The 16361-nt window shown below is 45.2% G+C and overlaps 6 protein-coding genes across 10 annotated transcripts; 3 read left to right on the top strand and 3 right to left on the bottom strand.

The window, feature by feature from the left end:
• Nucleotides 1–412: 412 nt before the first annotated feature.
• On the top strand, nucleotides 413–1035 carry LOC117139962 (cytochrome b5). Its single transcript, XM_033302661.1, has one exon. The coding sequence runs from the start codon at nucleotides 654–656 to the stop codon at nucleotides 1011–1013; it is 360 nt and encodes a 119-aa protein (XP_033158552.1). The 5' UTR covers nucleotides 413–653; the 3' UTR covers nucleotides 1014–1035.
• On the bottom strand, nucleotides 1021–5641 carry LOC117139961 (ATPase family AAA domain-containing protein 5). Of its 5 annotated transcripts, none has more exons than XM_033302659.1 (4): nucleotides 5396–5641; nucleotides 4448–5197; nucleotides 1912–4392; nucleotides 1021–1518 (listed from the first exon to the last, which is right to left on the bottom strand). In XM_033302659.1, the coding sequence occupies exons 2-4, from the start codon at nucleotides 5170–5172 to the stop codon at nucleotides 1248–1250; spliced, it is 3477 nt and encodes a 1158-aa protein (XP_033158550.1). In that variant the 5' UTR covers nucleotides 5173–5197; nucleotides 5396–5641; the 3' UTR covers nucleotides 1021–1247. The 5 variants fall into 5 exon arrangements, with proteins under 5 accessions (XP_033158550.1, XP_033158548.1, XP_033158549.1 ...); XM_033302657.1 differs by having other exon boundaries at nucleotides 4448–5300; nucleotides 5396–5640; XM_033302658.1 differs by having other exon boundaries at nucleotides 4448–5282; nucleotides 5396–5640.
• A 435-nt stretch (nucleotides 5642–6076) lies between these two features.
• Nucleotides 6077–6649, top strand: LOC117139339 (probable trafficking protein particle complex subunit 2). The gene is made up of 2 exons (XM_033301586.1): nucleotides 6077–6195; nucleotides 6253–6649. Exons 1-2 carry the CDS (start codon nucleotides 6109–6111, stop codon nucleotides 6583–6585), a joined length of 420 nt encoding a protein of 139 aa, XP_033157477.1. The 5' UTR covers nucleotides 6077–6108; the 3' UTR covers nucleotides 6586–6649.
• A 91-nt stretch (nucleotides 6650–6740) lies between these two features.
• LOC117139338 (translocon-associated protein subunit beta) lies at nucleotides 6741–8161 on the bottom strand. The gene is made up of 3 exons (XM_033301585.1): nucleotides 8051–8161; nucleotides 7478–7853; nucleotides 6741–7210 (listed from the first exon to the last, which is right to left on the bottom strand). Exons 2-3 carry the CDS (start codon nucleotides 7850–7852, stop codon nucleotides 7013–7015), a joined length of 573 nt encoding a protein of 190 aa, XP_033157476.1. The 5' UTR covers nucleotide 7853; nucleotides 8051–8161; the 3' UTR covers nucleotides 6741–7012.
• Nucleotides 8162–9219: 1058 nt separating this feature from the next.
• Nucleotides 9220–11715, top strand: LOC117139337 (phosphoglucomutase). The gene is made up of 4 exons (XM_033301584.1): nucleotides 9220–9391; nucleotides 9461–9707; nucleotides 10171–11389; nucleotides 11454–11715. The coding sequence occupies exons 1-4, from the start codon at nucleotides 9314–9316 to the stop codon at nucleotides 11590–11592; spliced, it is 1683 nt and encodes a 560-aa protein (XP_033157475.1). The 5' UTR covers nucleotides 9220–9313; the 3' UTR covers nucleotides 11593–11715.
• Nucleotides 11670–15732, bottom strand: LOC117139336 (WASH complex subunit homolog 5). Its single transcript, XM_033301583.1, has 6 exons — nucleotides 15643–15732; nucleotides 15427–15586; nucleotides 15268–15370; nucleotides 12381–15208; nucleotides 11949–12320; nucleotides 11670–11884 (listed from the first exon to the last, which is right to left on the bottom strand). Exons 2-6 carry the CDS (start codon nucleotides 15543–15545, stop codon nucleotides 11731–11733), a joined length of 3576 nt encoding a protein of 1191 aa, XP_033157474.1. The 5' UTR covers nucleotides 15546–15586; nucleotides 15643–15732; the 3' UTR covers nucleotides 11670–11730.
• Between the last annotated feature and the right edge of the window lie 629 nt (nucleotides 15733–16361).

The following is a 16361-nucleotide window of genomic DNA, read 5'->3' as shown; positions in this document are numbered from 1 at the left end:
CGCATTTTGGGTTTGACTGATTGCACGATATGAACCCTAACTACCAACGATGCATCATGCATAGTTGAAGTTATTAATAAATAGTAACGAAATTAATGGACATAACTGACTCAAAGAAAATTCCCACCATAAATTAATCAGCGGGAAGTGTTCAAGTGAATCATAAACTGTGCTAAGATTTCACCAACGATAGAAACCCACTCAATGACAACTCGCGCCATCCATTTGCATTAATGATTTGCACAAATCCCACCCAAAAAAAGGGAGTTGGTCACTGCCCACACTACTAGTAGGTCGGTCGCCTTGAAAGACGGTGAAATTCTCACGTATTTCTTATCAGCCACAATGCAGACAGATTGTGGAAATAACTGAAATAAAACAGCAAATGGTAATTGCCCGTCGAGGGGGAAATGGTGGAGAGCAGGTACAAGGCAAGTACAAGCGATCTAGGCGATTGTTTGAACTATTGATAAGTGTTAAACATAAGCAAGGGTCGCCCCATGGCACGCGTCCAGTGTTTCCCAGTCCGTCCAACGGTTAACAGCTCCTAAAATTAGCGAATCAAGAGCGCGACCTATCAAACCCAAATTAACGGCAGCCATTAAAAGACATTCCCGAACAGCGGAAAGCTATTAGGCAATCGAATCAGCACTATGTCACAGTTGTACGAACTCTCCGAGGTGGCCCAGCAGAACGGCAAGAATGGCAAGCCCTGCTGGCTGATCATCAAGGGGAACGTGTACGATGTAACCAAGTTCCTGGGCGAGCATCCTGGCGGCGGCGAAGCACTGCTCGAATACGGCGGCAAGGACGCCACCAAGGCCTTCAAGCAGGCAGGCCACTCCTCCGATGCCGAAAAGGATCTGAAGAACTACAAAATCGGAGAAATCAACTCAGCTGCACCCATTCAAGTGCAGCCCACGTCCAATGGTGCAGCAAAGCCGGCGGCCAACACAATATCCGGAGATCCCGAACCCGCGAAGAAGAGCTCCTCCGGTTTCTGTTGCTGCTAGTCATAGGTTTACATGTCATTTGATTGATTTATTAACATAGGATGAGGTCGTAGTTAGTTTAGCATAGTTAAATTGTAAATAGTTCTAGGTTTATCTCATAATAGCTACATCATCATGTCCACAATGCTATCCTAAAAAAGATCAACTCTTCTTGAACGATCTGAATAAATTGCAAACAAAGCCGGCGGAGCTGCTCCACCAATTTCAAAAAATTAAACTAAATACAAATGATGCCTAATCTCTCGGCTCGGCCTCCACGTTTGGCTCGCTGCTGGGGGCAGCAGATTGGAACGTACTGCATGCAGTGTCGAAGTAATCCGTCGTGAAACTGGTCACGTTTACCGTGTGGTTGCGCAGATAATGATAGAATCTACTCGACTTCCGTTCCAGTCCAGCCCGCTCCTTTTCGCTGCGGCATATGGAGCGCAGGGCGGGCTCGAAGTCCAGCGATTTGGCGGAGTCGGAACGGAGAACTCCGTTGCCCAGGTGCTGGAAAATTGAAAACCTGGAAAATTCGGAAGTTTATAAGAAAATAAAATAATAAATAGTCTGGGCAATAATTTGATGAATAGGTGTGTTCCTAAGATAGTTATAAGATCGGTCATTCTTATGATAAGTCTATTAGAATTCCGAACGCTAAAGATATCTGGTGACTGGTGGTTATTATGACTGCTGGATGATAACAAAACCCCGGTTTCCTTTTTCCATCGATTACTGCCATGACAGCTAATTAAGTTAGCATTATTAAGCCTTAAAATATGTTTAAAGCAAAATATATATAGATATAGATAGATATTGTTTTAATAATTTTTTGACAACCAGAATAGAGATATTTTGATATTAAGGTGTTTGAATCTTGGCTTAGTTATAGAGTAACTCATAATTTTAAAAGTCTTACCTCTGAGCGGGCTTATCAAACAGATTGTAGGGGCACTCCTTGGTCGCGAGTCCAGTTTGGAGAGCCTGCTCCACCAGCAGGTGACCGATTTCTTCGGACAGGTGCCACTGCAAGCGATCACTGCAATCGGAGTCCATCAACGAAGCCGCCGAAATGTTGTCATAGAAGGAAGCCAATGTGGCGAGCGATGAGCAGTGCCCATCGGACTTCTGCCCCGTGGCGCTGCTCAGCCAGGCCTTCTTTGGTGAGCGGGACTTCCGCTTGGCAGCGGTTCTACTTCCCCCGCCCGCTGCCTGCTGCTCCTTTAGCAGCGCCGAACTAGCCATAAGATCGGGGAGATTCAAACGCAAGAGGCTGAAGTCAACGGGAAAGGGAATTCGATACTGGACATTCTGCGGACTTGTGAAGAACTCAAAGAATCTCTGATGGATTCGACTGCCATTGACGGTGGCCAGCCGGCTATTTGAGGATTTGGTTGGTGATTTAATGCCACTGGCAGTCCTACTCCCAGTTGGATCTCCACCACTCTGAATATAGAACTGCAGTTCCATCAACGTCTTGCGCAGATTCTGTTGATTGTACAGATACAAGGATATCAATTCGTCCAACTCGATGGGGCAGTTTTCCATTAGCGATAAAACGGCCAGGAATCGGGAGATGTTCAGCGCGTTCGGAGCTTGGAAATGGATTATATTCTGCTGCATTAGGCGCTGCAAGTGCGCGCAATTCGGATCCGTGGCAACCACAATAACCGGCCTCTTGGAACTGGCCGCCAAGGTATAAATGGCTTCCGTAAATCCAGCGTCCAAATTATCGAACAAGATGTCCGCATCCTCGATTAGGATCAAAGATTTCCGTACTTCGGAAGGCGGTTCCACTGCGGCTGCTTTTGATTTTAATCCACTCTTTTGCAACTTTTGAAGCAACTGCTGTGAGGATCCTCCACCCGCTTTACTGTCTTTCCTTATCTGATGCGACTGCGTGGCCTCTTGAAGTTCCTGTATCAGCTTCTTGCCCGTCCTCTTCATCCCTGCATTTATCTCCAAGACATTAAAGTTCATGTCGTTGGCTAAAGTGAAAACGGCATTGGTTTTCCCGCTGGATGAAGGTCCCACCAGAACCATCGTGTTGCTACTTGAGCCCATTGATGCCGAATCATTGCTCATGTCAAAGGTGTCATCCATGCCCTGCGAGTTGCGATTGCTACCACCATTGCCACTCCAGCTGGACAGGAATTCCCTAAGCTCCTGCACTGGCGTCAGATTCACCAGAACCTGTTCGAACAGCAGCGGTTTGTACTTCTCCGTGAAGAGCAGCTCGCCATTCGGAGCGGAAGGCGGTGGTTTCGCCTCCTCTTCGTTCTGTGCCATATTCTGCTCCATTGAACGGCGAGTGCGCCGCGTGACCACCAGTGATTCTCCCATTTGCTGCGTATCCTGTGCACTGTCAATGGCGCTGAAGTGGCGATACTTCTCCCTCATCTGATTATAGCACTTAAAGGTGGGAAACCGATCGAAATCATTCTTCCAGAGCTTCACAAAGCCGCGCTTGTTTTCCAGCTGTGGCAAAGTAGCATAGTTGAATTTGTTCAAAGTTTTACTGGATGTAAAGTCCGCGGGCAGACAGCTGGTGATGCTACTCGCTTTGGAACGTCGTTTGTTGGCGGGTAACGCTTTCGTAACCTCTGAATATTCCTCTTCTGCCCTCAGAGCAAAGGGAAACTCCAGAGGTGCACTTCTTGAACCGAAGCTTTCGCAGCCTATATGCGCCAGTCTGGGAAACACTTCATAGCTATCTTCGTACATCTGGTCGAGGTTCTTTTGACGGATCTGCTCCTGTCGGATTTTGTCTGGAACTCCTGATTGCAGAAACGCCTGTCGAGCCTTCAAAACCGACGGATCTGGGCTGGGCTTTGGCAATTGACGGACGAATAGCGGCGCTAGTTTCTTTGGTGTGGCAGCTGGATTACTATTGTCTAGGTCAATAATCTCTATAGACTCGTCTGCCTTTTGGGGCTTCGCCTTTTGTTGCTTGCCGGGACTCGTTTCCAGATCGTAATCGTAGCGCGCCTTGCCCACACACGATCGTCTTGGTCTCGACGAGGGAGTGGATTCGGCAACAACGGGTGTCTCCTGCTGGCTCTTTCTGCGCAACGTTCTTCGCTTGGGTGTCTCCATGGGTGGAGTTTCTATCGCAATGATCACCTTTTCAGCCAACTCCTTCGGGGATTCGACTTTGGCAAAGTAGCCCAGCAGGCTGTCACGCTTTTTCGTGGGCGACGAAAGCTTGGAGAGAAACTCTTCTGTTCCTGGATCTTGAGCTTTTGCTTCCACGACCGGGGGCTTCGATTCCTGTGCATCCATGGAACTGATTCGTCGAGAGCGCGGTCGACCTCTTAGACGCTTGACTGTTGGATCCGTGGGTGCCGAGGATGGAGCCGTCACCTCTTTGGAGTCAGTCTTGGTCAGCATTTTCCGCAATCTAAGGAAGTGAATTGTTTTATTGTGTTCTGAATCTAATTTTTAATCAAACTCACCTTTTTGCCCTTTGCTCCATCTGCAGCTCAATGAACTCCCCGCGAGCTTCGTCCGCCAGTCTTCTCTTGGCTCCACCCTTGCGTTCGTTCCATTCCTGGAGGAGTAGCTTCCGCTTGGTAGTCGGCGTTGCTGCCTCACTGCCGACCTCTTCATCCGCGGGAGATTCTGCGCCACCTTCATTAACCCCCAGAGAGCGATTCCGAGCATTCATCATGAACTCGAAGACATTGGTGGTTGGCTTCGGTTTGGCTGTGCTCACCGGGGAAGCACCCACGTTCTCCGGCTTGCCCGCCTTGGCGAAGTGCTTCATGATGCTCTGATTGTCGGCCACCGGAGTGCTGGACTTCAGCGGACTGGACCTCCGCCGACCGTTCTTGAGACCGTTTTCTTGGGAGGATTTCTCGCGCAGTGGCTGCGGTTTCTCCTTGGCATTCGCCTTGGTCTCTTCGGCGGTGATTTTCTGATCCTCCATGAGTGCTGCGCGGCGCTTCTCCTCCCGCTTTCGCTTATGCTTCTCCCGATGCTTCTGCTTCACCGAGTTCAGCACTTCCTCCATGTTCTGGAGTATCAGTTTGGATTTGGCGCTGGGCGGTGCTCTCAGAACGAACGGAGATGTGGGCTCGACAGGATCCGTGGCCCCATTTTTGGAGGGAGTTCCTGGTGGACTCGCAGTGGTGGTTGTGGGTGCAATGTGCTCACTTGTAAGACAATTTACATCGGTCATTTTTGTGGGTCTCTTTTGCTGATTTCTTTTTTGGTTTAGGTTTAATGCATATTGCTGAGTGTGTGCGTGTGTTTGTGTATGATGTGGTTTTCTTTTGTAAGATCTAAGTACTTAAGCAATTGATATATCTACAGATAATACGAAAGCCAAACTCAAAAGATCGCAAATGAAGATCGGGGGCAAAGCAAAAACATGACAACAATACAATAATAATGAGATCTACCTTCGCAGCGACTTTTCGTTTTTCGTATTTGTTACACTCCCGCACACGCACACACACTGCCGCGATCGCACTGGCTTCCCGTTGATCGCGATCCTCTTTCTAACGGTGCTTGGGCCTCAATATGTTATTACTTTCCGATGTCTACGTTATGCGCTAAATATCATTTTATACAAGTTTGATTAAGGTACAAATTGTTAGCACAATGTGCTGGGGGGAAAAAAAGGCGCGAAGTAACAGTGTTGGTAAACGGTGGAGTCGTAACGATTACAGCACTGATCGGTCAGGCAGTAATTCATTTTTAGCAGTCTCCCAGCTTGCTTTTTATTAATTTGTTTGTAAATTTATATTTTTATTTCAGTAATGTATTACAGATACTTTTAAAGAGAAACAGAATAATTATAATAGACCTATTAGTAGAGTAAAAATTTAAACAAAATGTGTGTAAACAAAATTAAATACATTTGTAAGAATCACCTAATATTAAATTATATTTTTATTATATTAATTCAAATTATATTCTTTATTAGTAGAATTTTACACATTTTATTTAATAGTTTTATTAAATAGTTCACATAAAAAATACATTCTTGTTTCTATTTAAATTGCCGCAGCTGTTGGTGGTATATTTAAGCGAACTGACTCGTATTGGTATTATCGGAACCTTTTCCAGATTTGGTCACACTGCCATTTACACTGTTTTGGTTTTCGTGAAAATGTCCACATACTACTTTGTTATTGTGGGGCAAAATGATAATCCCATTTACGAGAAAGAATTCAGCACGGTGAACAAGGAACTAAGGGTATGTAGGCCGGGGCAACGTCTCATGAAATCGAGTAAATACTTACTCCTTCTGCAGAAAGAGGACCACAGACACCTCACCCAGTTTATTGCCCATGCCGCCTTGGATTTGGTGGATGAGCACAAATGGAAGACGGCCAATATGCAACTGAAATCCATTGATAGATTCAATCAGTGGTTTGTTTCGGCCTTCATCACAGCCAGCCAAATAAGATTCCTCATCGTTCATGACAACAAAAACGACGAGGGAATCAAGAACTTCTTTAACGAGATGTATGACACGTATATCAAACACTCCATGAATGCCTTCTATCGCATCAACACACCCATTAAATCTCCGATGTTTGAGAAGAAGTCGGAGATCTTTGGCCGGAAGTATTTGTTATCCTAAATTTGTTAAAGCCTGTAGCCAATAAGTAACTGTTTAATATAAAACTTGAACTAATTTAAAAGAATAACTACTCTTCACTCTGTGAATCATTTCTGTTTTTCAGATCATACTGTTGAGAAGACCCGCAATCATTGAGTAATCTAGTTTACATTTTATTTAATTTATTTAGAAAAGCAGCCTAGGCTTAACATTGATGGACTTGTTTTATTCACTTTTTACTCAATGCGCCCTCGAATCAAATCTAAAACGATTTAACGCCCGTCTCCAGACGACAGTCCCAGACTGGAGTAAATTAGATGTGTGGGTTGAATAGATGAACAACGCATGGAATCAATTTGAAACTAAAGCAACAAAATATACGGAATTTGTAATGGGTCTTTGCAAAGAAATCTCTTGGTGGTGGTGAGGAAACCGTCCGTCCCGCAGCTTAGTGCTTCTTGTTCTTTCCAGAGCGCTCGTATTTGCTCTTGGACTGGTGCCACAGACCCAGAGGAATGGCCAGGGAGGGCAGAGTCATCACGGCGAAGGCCACCCAGTCGAAGAAGTGGGAGGAGAAGCGCTTGTTGTACTCGTTCAGGTTCACAATTCCACCCTCACCGGGCTCAGAGCTGACCGCCAGTTGGAGCTGCAAGAATTGTTGGGTATTAGGTTAAATATTTTGTACAAAATGTCGGTGGGTGTATGACAGATAGCTAATAGATTCTTTGATGAACAGGTAACGGGCATTTTTAAAAGTCTGATTGTTGCGTATGCATTCACTTATTAGTTAAAAATGTTTTAAAGTAAATCATTTTAGTATGCTTTTGTAGTGATTTCTGTAACACTGAGATTAGATAAGATTCTTCAGGGCAGACATCTAGATGTGATGCGCCCACATTCAGCTATAACTCACCGTCTCCGACTCCTCGACAGCCTTGTAGGACACCTCGGCGGCGGTGAAGTTGAAGTAGCCGAAGGCCTTGGGCCTCACCACCAGGACATGGGTGAAGTTGGTCTGGGGAGCGATCCTGTCGACCACGGCGGTGGGCTGTCCTCCAACCACATCGAAGGCCTCCGGGTGGAAGCCGGAGTCTACCAATCGCACCTTGGTGGCGGCACCGCTGCCCACGTTGAAGATGGTGTAGCGCACCAACAGGTCGCTCTTCTCCACCAGGTACTTGTTCAGGATCTGCTTGGATACCAGGAGACGGGCACGGGTCTCGTCCTCCGACAGGCAGGTGCTAAACACCGCGCACAGGGCGAACAAAGTCAGCAGGTGCTTGAACATTCTGCAATAACAGATAATATGAAGATTTATTTTCACGTTTCACTTTTTTTGTTGACGTGGAAGGGTCGCCGAAAAACGAGCGGCACAAAAGGGCGACCAATTTTCCGGTGTGGTTTCCAGCCATTCACGCATCATAGCTGTCCCATGCGCACGTTTAGCATAAACGTACACATTTTAATTCATCATTTAACTACTTACTTGGAATTTGGTTATTTCTTTCTCGAGTATTTCAGTGCAACTAAACAGCAGTCGTAGCAGGCAGCCGCTTTCTCGGTTCGTGACGTGGAATGGATTCGCTGTCAAACTTCGTGCGTCAGTGCTGCCAGGGCTGCATCAACATATCGATGTATCTGCTGGCTGTCGGCAGTATATTAATACCAAAACCATAGTATTTTCGTCGGTTGTGAACTCACACAACTAAATTTTTTTCTGAAATTTCTAAGGTTTAATTCATTTTTTTTATCAGCAGTTTATATTTTTAGTAATAATCAGTTTGAGTTAGTATTGACATGCCACAAAGACAAGACATCATCATAAATAAAGTACAAAATAGTTACAAATTAAAACCATTAGAAGCCGCTGTATTGTCGCTGTGTGCATTGCTACAAAAAAAGGAATATAAACAAAAATGTTTTTTAATGTTTTACTGGGCAGGTATACACTAAAATCTTTGCTAAATTTAATTATATTGAAATCGGTTTCAGATTGATTTCTACAAAGCTTAATTTAGCTTTAAACTAAAAACTAAGACATGTTTTTTATTTTGTATTCATGTATTATTTAGTATAAATTTAAATTGCATGCAAAAGCAGTAAGTATGAAATTTTAATTATTTCTGAATTTTAACTATTTTTGAATAGCGCACAACTACTCGAGGAGATTCGGCAACTCCGCACCCCAGCCTCTGTTAATACGATGTTAACAAGCAGCAGCTGTTGTTTAAAACACTATAAACAAATGTAAACAAAACTCTTTTTATGCCTTTTATGACTTTAACTAATGCTTCGCTAAGCGCTTTTTAGATAGTTAGTCATTTTATCTGGTTTTGTTTGTACATTTGGCATACATTTCGATTAGAACAGCTGTTAGCCGGCACCCGGGAATGCCCTTGAATGACATTGCACCCTACATCAAGGTTCTCGGCCTCTTAGTTCACCAATGCATCATGATAAAATTACCTCAAATAACGATAAAGAAATGAAATTCAAGGAGGCAACAGAAGATAACTGGATTAATTGGTTATTCAACATTTTAAAGACACACCCCCAACACTAGATTACGACTGACTAGTAGCACGCACCAATGATAGAGGTTATCTTGATCGCTATGACCGAACCGATTTGGCTTATCAGTGGGAGGCGAATTTCGCTGTGCTGTGCTTGACACTCAATTTTCATCGCACGCAACCGCGGTTCAGTCGTCCAGTTGGAATTCAGCCAGCAGCCGGAAAACTCCAGTGACATGTCGCTAACGGTGGAAATTGTTGCCACAAAGCCCTACGAGGGTCAGAAGCCTGGAACTAGTGGATTGCGCAAAAAGGTAAGGTTCAGATGGAGGAAAAGTTCGCACTTGCATTTCATAACTTTTGAAATCCTTTCCGAATATCAGGTTAAGGTTTTCACCCAGCCCAACTACACGGAGAACTTTGTCCAGGCCATTTTAGAGGCCAATGGTGCTGCTCTGGTAGGTTCCACCCTCGTAGTCGGTGGCGATGGACGTTTCTACTGCAAGGAGGCTGCCGAGCTCATTGTGCGGCTATCCGCTGCCAATGGCGTCTCCAAGCTGCTGGTGGGTCAGAACGGCATCCTGTCCACCCCCGCCGTATCCAGTCTAATTCGTCACAACAAGGCATTGGGTGAGTTCAATACAGGCAGCCTTCACTGTGCTCGTAAAGATTTTAATTGATAAGAAGCATCTTCACACAATCAACGGGTGGCGTCTGTTCGTTGACAGAGGTCCCTGGGGTCGAATAATAACTATGGATTCAATCGGTTAACAGAGAGTTCGTTACTCGGGCAACCAAATTTGAATCGGGTAAAATTGATTTAGGGACTCGGGCAATAACTAATCAGACCAACTTTTTATAAAGTTGTATACTAATCTATCTTATATTAACAAAAGAGCATATGTCAAGCTTACATTATTATTTCGCAATGTAGAAGCAATATTGCAAAATTTCTATTATCTTAGTTATGTCAAATATTTACATCAATGCTTTTGTACTTACTCGAACAGTTTATCCACAATAATGGGTGTCTCTTTGGAATATAAAATTGTTTAGAATATGCGACTTAAAAATGATTTTTTAAACTTTGTAGGTGGCATTGTTCTGACTGCATCCCACAATCCCGGTGGTCCAGAGAATGATTTCGGCATTAAGTTCAACTGCGAGAACGGAGGACCTGCCCCGGATGCGTTCACCAACCACATCTACAAGATCACCACCGAGATCAAGGAGTACAAGCTTGTGCGCAACCTGCAGATCGACATCTCTAAGGTGGGTGTAACTTCGTTCGACATCGCCGGAAAACCCTTTACCGTGGAGGTGATCGATTCGGTGGCCAACTATGTGCGCCACATGGAGGAGATCTTCGACTTTGCCAAGCTGAAGGACTTCGTGAGTGGCAAAGCCACTGGAAAGCCTTTGAAGATGCGCATCGATGCAATGAACGGAGTAACTGGCTCTTATGTGCGGGAGATCTTCCTGAACCGCTTGGGTGCCACTGAATCATCGGTGGTCCACACCACTCCACTGCCCGACTTTGGTGGTCTGCATCCTGATCCAAATCTCACATACGCCAAGGACCTGGTTGACACTGTTGCCCAGGGAGACTATGACATTGGAGCTGCCTTCGATGGAGATGGTGACCGCAACATGATCATTGGCAGCAAGGCGTTCTTCGTGACTCCCAGCGATTCGCTGGCAGTGATTGCCCACTACCTGGAGGCCATACCGTACTTCCAAAAGAATGGTGTTCAAGGATTCGCCCGTAGTATGCCTACTGCATCCGCTGTGGATTTGGTGGGCAGAAAATTGGGTAAGGAGGTTTTTGAGGTACCCACTGGCTGGAAGTACTTCGGCAATCTTATGGACGCCGGAAGGTTGTGTCTGTGCGGAGAGGAGAGCTTTGGAACTGGCTCCAATCACATACGCGAAAAGGATGGCATCTGGGCAGTTTTGGCTTGGATCTCGGTGATGCAGCACACGGGTAAAGGCATCGAAGACATCCTGAAGCAGCACTGGTCTGTGTATGGACGCAACTATTTTACCCGCTACGATTATGAGGAGTGCGCTTCCGATCCTTGCAACGAGATGGTGGCCACCATGGAGAAGACCATAACTGCTCCAGAGTTCGTCGGCAAGAGCTATTCCAGCGGCGGAAAAACCTACAAGGTCAAGGAGGCCGACAACTTCAGCTACACAGATCCCGTCGACAAGTCGGTGGCCACGAAACAGGGTCTGCGCATTGTGTTCGAGGATGGCAGCCGCATTGTGGTGCGCCTCAGTGGAACTGGAAGCTCGGGAGCAACTGTTCGGTGAGTCACGATGAGATTTAATCAAATAATTGCGTTCAATATTCCATGAATTGTCCCTATTCAGCTTGTACATTGATTCCTATGAGAAGGAGAACGTTTTGGGTCAGGCCAGCGTGATGCTGAAACCCTTGATCGACATCGCCCTGGAGATCTCTCAGCTGCCCAAGTTCACTGGACGCAACGCACCCACGGTCATCACGTAAAGAGTTCCTGTCGGCGAAGGAACACTGAGATTACCAACCCATCCAACTACAATCTCCACTTGTACCTCAGCGAGGCATTTCCTTGTTATGTTTTCGGATTTATTAAAGTTTGTATAGCCCAAACCTGTTGGCTAGTTTTCATTTTAGCGGTGTGGATAGATACTCGTACTCGCTGAGTATCATATTGGGAATGCGCTGCTCCAGAACTCTGAGTGGCAAACGAGCAATGCGTATGAAGGCTAGCAGGAAGTGCAGGGCGGTGACCACCTCGGGACCCAGGATTTCTTTATCCCTAATGAAGAAATAGTGTATATGATCTTATATTCCTGGATTATCTTGCATGGGGGTGTACTTACAGTAACTGAGCCTCCGATACAGTCACCACGTACTGACTCATATAGGATATATACAGCATCTTGACATTTTTGTGGAACTGCTGCAAGATCGTTACTAGACCCACAATAAAAGGCACATTATCAATGTTATCTTTGGCTGATTTTGGCAACAGACAATCGGTAATCGTGGAATGCTGCAGACGACCCAAATGGGCAATGGTGAAAAGAAACATGAAGAGGGCCATGTTGTGTGTGTTCTTTGTGACAAGGAAGACCTGCTCCAGGGGCTCAAAGTTTCCTGTATAGAGTAGGGTTTCCTGCAGTTCAGTCAGCATGACCACGCCCTTTTCATCACAGAGATCCTTGCTGAGGGACAGTTCTAGTAAAAGTGCTCTGTTTGCGGAAGAGATTGGAAATATATAAATATTGTTAGGATATTATAGTTTGACTTACTTGTTTAGGGTGTCCGCCGTGTTCTCCAGCAACTTGGCATCACATTTACTGCTAAAGCTTAGCTCTCCTGCAATTTCTCTGCGGAGCAACTGCTTCTGCCCAATGCACAACACCCAATCCAGCAGCGTGGGCCACACTTTCAGCCATCGTTGGGTGTAAGTTTGATAATACTTCAAAGGCTGCTTGGACACCTCCGGAGTTGGAAAGTCCCGGGCCTCCAATTCCCGAGTCAGAGTCGCTAACGTATCCACCCACATACGATCCGAGGTCAGGTTACGCTGTAACCGTTCCAAGTTGCGCTTTAACTCATCAGCCAACATGTGGGCGTAGAGCCGCTCCAATCCCACCATTCCTGCCGGAGCCAAGGCTTCTCTAAGTATCTCAAAGAATCCAGAGCCGGCAAGAACTTCATGGTGAGGAGCCTTCTTCTCATACCAAGTGCTCTTTAGATCCAGAAAAATAGTTTGCTTGGGATCTGTGCAGCGCAGAATTTCGTGGGCCAGGCGGCCAATGAAGTTGTTAGAAGGATCTCCCAGCAGCGGTGGAAAGTTGGGAATGGGTATGATCTGACTCTGGTGCTCCGATTGAAATTCCTGCACTTTGTTGCGAAGAAAGGCGTTGCATTCCTTCTCCACATTGTAGTTAATAATGCGTTGCGATTCCTCCAGCAGGATTCGAAGTCCCTGAACTCTTAAGTAGTCCTCTATATATTCGAAGGATCTACGATATCCCTCTATTGTTTTCGCCAGAGCTTGCAGTTTTTGTTGAAGAAGCTGCACAGGAGTCTTGCCTTTCTCGGGCGTAAATATCAGGCCCAGATTGTACGCATTTGCCAGATGATTTACAAGCTCCTTGCGTATCCCATCCTCCAAAAGTTGTTTAGGATCCAGCTCGATTACTCCCACTAGAGTTGTTTTCATCATAAGAATTCCCTTTGTGAAAACAGCAATGGAGTTTGTAAGCTGAGCCACCTTGGCCCGCTCCTCGAACTGGGCATAGTCTTTTAGACGCTCCTTCTCCACTTTAGTGGGAAACTCCTTGATAACATTCGTAAGGAGATTGATGATCTTGGCCAGAATACTGAACATGGTCTCTGGAACAATTTGCAGAACGCGGCGCAGAAAGTTTGCAAGCTCGGTGCTGTAATAGTTTGACACAGATACCAGATCCTCGCTTCTGGCCTGATTGATCCGCATCAGCGGCACCTCCAGGGTGCTGGCCAACTTGAGAAACACCGCTCGTATACCGATCACCGCCTGTGGCTGCCTTTTGATGTGTTCCTGCATTGGAGGAGTGAAGTCAAACTGCAGTAGATGCCAAGCATAGCTGAAGTCCGTGATCATCTGGATGTGAATCTCAATGTCTTCCTTCAGGTTTATTAGCTGTGCCATTCGATTGAGCATGTCCCGCGTCTCCTGCAGTTGTTGCTTCACCAGCATGTTTGAATGAAGGTTGTGATACTCCTGCACATCGTCCAGTGCTTGCATCACCTGAATAATCAGTCGTCCGGACTTTTGCGGCCTGCTTAATTCCAGTTTTTGGAGACGTCCAGCAACTTCGCCAAACCATTGCTGCAATTGAGGATTCTGCTCAATTTTGGACAAGGGTCTGGAGCCGGCAAAGGCTTCACTCAACTCTTTGAGCCTTTGCATGGCCTCCTCTCTGCTTTTCGTCCAGCGCTCCTCTTTAGTCTGTTGAATCTCTGCCAGAAACTCCCGCACGCTCAGCTCCATTTGGCTGCAGTTAAGCATTAGGTTATACAACGTATTCCGATCGAATTGTAGTTCCTGTAGCACACATTTCTGCACTTGACCCGGCAAAGTAGCTGCGTGAGCAAAGATGAAAACCTCCCTTGAGGTGTGCAGGCAAAACCAGCGGAGCAGAACATTGGATTGCCTCATCAGGAGTATGATTTTGTTGGCGTGTTCCAAAACAAAGTTGTCATTTAGAACTCCTTCACGAACAATCTCCTGGGTTTTTTGAGTGATCTTGCCCAACTGCTCTTTTTGCTGCTGACAGAGTGCTTTGATCGCCGATGGACTTACCACATTCTCAATAGCAGATCGAGCGGCTTTAAAATCCAACCAGGCATCCACCAGATTCACTGTCATGCCCATGTACACGGATATGGTCCAGTTGTCGCAAAAGAACTTGTCCACAATCTCGCGCATCTGGGAGCCTTGGGAATGGAGAACTTTCGGGCAGAAATACAAGCACACATACAGCATGGCCGCCTGAGTAGACAGAGCCGTGGAGCGATGGGCGGGATGTGGGTACAGGCTCAGTTGGTTGTATATATCATCGCACCGCAGACGAGCCACCACTAGATCCACGAAATTTTCATCAAAAGGGAAGCGAGAGAAGTAGGCTTCCGGGTATCGGGGAACCACAAGGCTCGCAGCTTTAGCGCCTGCCTGCTTGCCACCCAAGCCGAGCACTTTAGCGGCAATCGACGGATGAACATAGCCCGTAGATCGGAGAAGGAGACACACATCATGGATATTACTCTCGTCTCCGCTAGGCGTTGCATCTCCTCCACTATACCGATAGTAGGCGATCAGCAGCCGTTCTCTCACATCACCCGGAATGTGAAAATCGACCATGAGGAGAATCACACCAAAGAGATACAGGGACTCGCAAAGCAGCTGGCGACCCTCCTCCTCCTGAAGCACCGTCTCCAGCGTCTGCTGTATATAGTAGCCCGTGTTCAATTCCTCGATATATTGCTGGAGATCGGAGGCATAGTGATGGATGCTCTGGAAGGCCAGGTAAAATCGTGTGATTAGCGGAAGCTGGGCACGCGCCTCATCATCCAATTCGGTCAGTTCCTGTAGGAGATCAGGGGGTTTAATACGATGTGGTGTCGGTAATATAAACATCACATTACCGGACTTTGTTCGATTCTCCTCTCGTGATCCTCGGCTATCTTAAAGTAGCTGAAATCCAGAATAAGCTCGCCATATTTCGCCTTATCAGCTTTGTTGTCCAATCTGCGGAGGAGTGGTCACCAATTAATCAATAATAGCAGGTTTTTAATCTATGTTACCTATAAATACTGGGCACGTAGTCCTTGAGCCGCAGGATCTCCGCTATTATAGAATTACCCACCGACACTATATTCAGCAGATTCTGCCCACAGGCATTATTGTCATCCAGAAAACTCATTATGCATTTCCTTGATTTCTGTGATTGCAACAAGTGCCTCTCTGGAGAAATCTAAATTTCTATAATCACATTATATTATTTCATAAGTTTTACTTACTTTAAATCACTCTATGAATTATGTTATTGTTTGTTTATATTGACTATTCATTTAGTCATATCAATTATTTCTTGCACTAGTGTCTTATCTGCAGTAATCTTACTTAAGTCCGGTCACACTATTTTATTGCTATAGAGTTACCATAACCTTCGAAATGTTGGCGCATAAATTTGAAGTGAAAAACTTATGATAACAACCTATGAGGTACATAATTTATCAACAGTCACTAAATTTATTGAAAATAGATCTGAAACTACTATTGTATGGATTAATAAAATCATAATATTGGCTTAATAACTCTGTTCGATGCATTAAAATGCAATAATGATAGGAGATCTAATGGCTTCCGACTTTAGTTTCACGATTTCAATTTTAAAATTAAGAAAATTGCCAATTCGTTGTGTTTCTGGTTGAATCCAAACGTGAATTTGGTTCTATTTATTTTGTGTTAGATTTTCATTCTGTGGGAGCTACACAAAGTTTCAGTAGGATTAATTAACATAATAAATGAATATAAAAATATCAATAAAATTAATTCAACTACATAAATTGTAATGATTTAACTAGCTAATTAACTGAGATACCGTTACATATTCCATACGACATAAAATAATAATATGCAAAAGCAAACACTGCGCACTAAAATAAATTCTGCATTTTCCCAGCTAATAATTCTCCGTGCTCAGTTGAAGTTTTCTGAATTTTTTCTTTTATTTTTT

This window comes from Drosophila mauritiana, chromosome 3L (assembly GCF_004382145.1).
Source record: "Drosophila mauritiana strain mau12 chromosome 3L, ASM438214v1, whole genome shotgun sequence".
In the NCBI taxonomy this organism is placed as follows: Eukaryota; Metazoa; Arthropoda; class Insecta; order Diptera; family Drosophilidae; genus Drosophila; species Drosophila mauritiana.
The sequence above is the reverse complement of the archived record's forward strand: the minus strand, read 5'-3'. Positions and strand labels throughout refer to the sequence as shown.